The 5123-nt window shown below is 38.2% G+C and overlaps 1 protein-coding gene across 1 annotated transcript; it reads right to left on the reverse strand.

The window, feature by feature from the left end:
• Positions 1-613: 613 nt before the first annotated feature.
• Positions 614-1369, reverse strand: LOC126656929 (uncharacterized). The gene has a single exon (XM_050351553.1). It carries the CDS (start codon positions 1367-1369, stop codon positions 614-616), a length of 756 nt encoding a protein of 251 aa, XP_050207510.1.
• Between the last annotated feature and the right edge of the window lie 3754 nt (positions 1370-5123).

Here is a 5123-nt window from a genome sequence, read left to right on the forward strand (position 1 = left end):
ATGGTGTGAAGTTGTTTTCATCGTCTCTGGGGTCATACCTCGGTTCGTATCTTGTTTGGGGGGCGAATCGCCTATTTTCTTCTGGCCTTCTTCTATCTTCAGATTTTGACTTTGACTTCTCTTTGGATTTCTCTTTCGATTCTTTTCCTTTCGCTTCTTTTCCACGAATCGCCCTTCGCCCCTCGTCTAGCTCGAAGTATTTTTGGGCTATGCCCATCAAGTTCGAGAAAGTCGTGGGTTTATTGACCAACAGCTTGTCTACCAGTTTTCCGAATCGTGTTCCTTCTCGCAATGCTTCGGTTTCCATGTCGACGTTCAGGTTATCAATCTTCATAGCTTGCTTGTTAAATCGTTCGATATATATTCTTAGGGTTTCTCCTTCTTCTTGAATGCATGATCTTAGGATGCTTGTGGTAGTTTTTGCTGGTATGTTTGTGAGATATCTGTTGAAGAATTCTATCGATAGCGATGCAAAGCTCTCGATGGATCCTGGTTTCAGTTTGTTGTACCACCTTTGGGCGGTACCAGTGAGTGTGGTTGGGAAAACCCTGCATAAAATAGCATCTGATACGCTGAGTAGCCCCATGCTGGCGGTGAATCTGGAAGTATGATCTCAGGGGTCCCCTTCTCCGTTGCAAGTTGGCAAGACTGGTAGCTTCATGCTATATGGAATGGTTTCCTCCATGATCTCGGGTGAAAGGGGCGATCCCTTCAGCGTGAGATCGTCTATATCCAGCTCTTCCGACTTCAATTTTTTGAGTGCTTTGGCAATCTTTTCTTCCAGATCTTCCTCGACTACATATGTGGCTTTGCTCTTCTGGGGCGATTCTGAGGACTCGCCCTCCCCTTCTTGGTGTTTTTTCTTTGATTGCTCTTTCCTTGCATCTCTGTCTTGTCGCTTGATTTTAGGTGGGGCATCTTCTTTCTCTTTCTCCCTTCGTTCTTCTCTTTTGGAGTTTAAACCGCTTCGGGCATCGTCTTGATTTTGCTCATTTCTGGGCGTTTCAGGGGTTTGCTCGTCGGATTTTTTTTTCATTCTCTTGATTTCATGGACTTTCTTCGTCACTCCTGTTTCCATTTTCTCGTCAGTTTCTGTCGTTTCTTCCCTCGTCTCTTTCTTCATTTCCACCATTTCGGGTTCCCTTCTTCTGTTGTTTTCTCCCCTTGGCTCTTGACGACCTGGATTTGTGTTTTCTGTTCTTCCTCTTCTTCTTGTCGTTGTTGGGCTGAAATCATCCCTCATGATTTTCATAATTTCTTCGTGCCTATCATTCGTTCTTTTTGTTTCACTAGCCAATTTATCCAGGTTTGCCTGGACAGATTCTAGTACTTTTTTCTGCATCTCGCCGTATAAATCTTGTGCTTCCATGCCTAGCGTTGGTTGTTCATCAGTGCTCAGGTTGAAAGCAATTGGGTTGCTTCCTCTCATCGGATTAGTTTGGTATTGAGGTGTCAAAAAAGAGGGCCCTCCGGTATCACTTCTTCCCCCGGAAATGTGGAGCCCATCCTTAGTGACGTTGATTACTTCCGGCGTGCTTTTTGGATTCATTGGTTGTTTGTCTTTCAGGTTCATTCCTTCAGAAGTCATCTTCTTCAATGAAATTTGTTTTGAGTTCAGAAAAGCTCCTTCGAATTGAAGTTGAGTTAAGCTTTTCCCACAGTCGGCGCCAATTGATGGAGTCTGCCTTCTGAACCGGTGAATGAGACCTGCAAAACTGGGTAGAAGCTAACCGGACGGTGGTGGTCCGATTAACTCTCCGATGCTAAAGTCAGTTTAGAGTTTTGAGCAGCGTTTTAAGTATATGAATGTAATTGTGATTCTAGGCATACGTCATGCTCCTTTTATAGTAGATGAATGCATACCTTGTAGAGTCATAGTAGGTAAGTGAATCCTACTTTGTAGGGATCGAGCTACTTTGTAGGGATTCACCCTGATTTAGCGTGATCTACCTTATTCAGACATGAGTCCTATTTAGGAATGTCTTCCTAAATAGTCTCGTCTTCCTAAGATAGAGCTTATCTTTCCATGTTGGAGATTGTGTCCAAATGGGAAGATACTTTGAGATATTATAGTAGATCATGGCGATCTATCCGAATCCCGGATTAACGCGCTTTGGGCGGATCCTAAGGGATTCTGTCTTCATTGGTATATCGGCGGATCTCAAGGGATTCGGCCGCGTTCCTCATATATTCAGGTCTTCATCGGGAGTCCGGTATCACCCGAGAGTGGATCTCCGGTGACTCGGCTCCATTATAACAATCGTAGGATTCGGTATCCATCAGTAACGTTTGTAAACGTTTGGCTTACATTGCTAAAAAGGTGAAACGCTAGGATTTGTTTCGGAACGTTTGTAAACGTTTGGCTTAAATTGCTAAAATGGGGAAATGCTTGGATTTGTTTCGTAACGTTTGTACACATTTGCCTTAAATTGCTAAAAAGGTGAAACGCTTGGTTTTGTTTCGTAACATTTGGCTTAAATTGCTAAAAAGGTGAAACGCTTGGATTTGTTTCGTAACGCTTGTAAATGTTTGGCTTAAATTGCTAAAAAGGTGAAATTCTTGGTTTTGTTTCGTAACGTTTGCAATGGTTTGGCTTAAATCGCTAAAAATATGAAATGTTAATATTTGTTTCGTAACGTTTTAAACGTTTGGTTTTGTTTCGTAACGTTTGTAAATGTTTGGCTTAAATCGCTGAAAAGGTGAATCGTTTGGATTTGGTTCGGAATGTTTGTAAACGTTTGGCTTAAATTGCTAAAAAGGCGAAACGTTTGGATTTGTTTCGTAACGTTTGTAAACGTTTGGCTTAAATCACTAAAAAGGGGAAACATTTTTCTTTGTTTCGTAACGTTTGTAAACGTTTGGCTTAAATCGCTAAAAAGGTGAAACGTTTGGATTTGTTTTGTATCGTTTGTAAACGTTTGCCTTGAATCGCAAAAAAGGGGAAACTTTTGGATTTGTTTCGTAAACTTTGTAAACGTTTGGCTTAAATTGCTAAAAAGGCGAAACGCTTGATGTGTTTCGTAACTTTTTTAAACGTTTGGCTTAAATTTCTAAAAAGGAGAAACGCTTGGATTTATTTCGTAACGTTTGTAAACGTTTGTCTTAAATTGCTAAAAAGGTGAAACGTTTGGATTTGTACCGTAGCGTTTATAAAAGTTTGGCTTAAATCGCAAAAAAGGTGAAACGACTGGATTAAACGTTTGGCTCAAATCGCTAAAAAGGTGAAACGTTTGAATTTGTTTCGTAACGTTTTAAACGTTTTGCTTAAATTGCTAAAAAGGTGAAACGCTTGGATTTGTTTCGTAACTTTTGTAAACGTTTGGCTTAAATTGCTAAAAAGGTGAAGCATTTGGATTTGTTTCTTAACCTTTGTAAACGTTTGGCTTAAATCGCTAAAAAGGTGAAACGTTTGGATTTTTTGCCGTAATGTTTATTGGCTTAAATTGTTGTAAAGGTGAAATGCTTGGATTTGTTTCATAACGTTTGTAAACGTTTGGCTTAAATCGTTAAAAGGTGAAACACTTGGATTTGTTTCGTAACGTTTGTAAACGTTTGGCTTAAATTGCTAAAAAGGTGAAACGTTTATATTCGTTCCGTAGCGTTTATAAACGTTTGACTTAAATTGCTAAAATGGTGAAACGTTTGGATTTGTTTCGTAGTGTTTGTAAATGTTTGGCTTAAATTGCTAAAAAGGGAAAACGCTAGGATTTGTTTCGTACCGTTTGTAAACGTTTAGCTTAAACTGCTAAAAAGGGGAAACGCTTGGATTTGTTTTGTAACGTTTTTAAACGTTTGGCTTAAATTGCTAAAAAGGGGATACGTTTGGTTTTGTTTCGTAACGGCTGTAAACGCTTGGCTTAAATTGCTAAAAGGTGGAACGCTTGGATTTGTTTTTTAACGCTAGTAAATGTTTCGCTTAAATTGCTAAAAAGATGAATTTCTTGGTTTTGTTTCGTAACGTTTGTAATGGTTTGGCTTAAATCTCTAAAAATATGAAATGTTTGTATTAGTTTCGTAACGTTTTAAACGTTTGGTTTTGTTTCGACACGTTTGTAAACGTTGTGCTTAAATTGCTAAAAGTGTGAAGCGCTTAGATTTTTTTTGTAACGTTTGTAAACGTTTGCCTTAATTTGCTAAAAAGGTGAAACGCTTGGAGTTGTTTCGTAACGTTTGTAAACTTTTGGCTTAAATTGCTAAAAAGGTGAAGCAATTGGTTTTGTTTCGTAACGTTTGTAAACGCTTTGCTTAAATTGCTAAAAATATGAATTGTTTGGATTTGTTTCGTAACGTTTGTAAACGTTTGCCTTCAATTGCTAAAAAGGTGAAACGCTGGGATTTGTTTCGGAACGTTTGTAAATGTTTGGCTTAAATTGCCAAAAAGGGAAAACGCTTGGATTTGTTTCGTAATGTTTGTAAACCTTTGGCTTAGATTGCTAAAAAGGTGAAGCAATTGGTCTTGTTCCATAAAGTTTGTAAACGTTTGGCTTACATTGCTAAATAGGTGAAACGCTGGGATTGGTTTCCGAACGTTTGTAAACGTTTGGCTTAAATTGCTATAAAGGGGAAAAGCTTGGACTTGTTTCGTAACGTTTGTAAACGTTTGGCTTAAATTGCTACAAAGGTCAAGCAATTGATTTTGTTTCGTAAAATTTGTAAACGTTTGGCTTGCATTGCTAAAAAGGTGAAAACGCTGGGTTTTGTTTCGGAAATTTTGTAAACGTTTGGCTTAAATTGCTAAAAAGGGGAAACGCTTGGATTTGTTTTGTAACGTTTGTACATGTTTGGCTTAAATTGCTAAAAAGGTGAAACGCTTGGTTTTCTTTCGTAACGTTTGGCTTAAATTGCTAAAAAGCTGAAACGTTTGTATTTATTTCATAACGCTTGTAAATGTTTGGCTTAAATTGCTAAAAAGGTGAAATGCTTGGTTTTGTTTCGTAACGGTTGTAATAATTTGGCTTTAATCGCTAAAAATATGAAACGTTTGTATTTGTTTCGTAATATTTTAAACGTTTGATTTTGTTTCGTAACGTTTGTAAACGTTTGGCTTAAATTGCTAAAAAGGTGAATCGTTTGGATTTCTTTCGGAATGTTTGTAAACGTTTGGCTTAAATTGATAAAAAGGC

Source organism: Mercurialis annua, linkage group LG7 (genome assembly GCF_937616625.2).
Source record: "Mercurialis annua linkage group LG7, ddMerAnnu1.2, whole genome shotgun sequence".
NCBI lineage: Eukaryota > Viridiplantae > Streptophyta > Magnoliopsida > Malpighiales > Euphorbiaceae > Mercurialis > Mercurialis annua.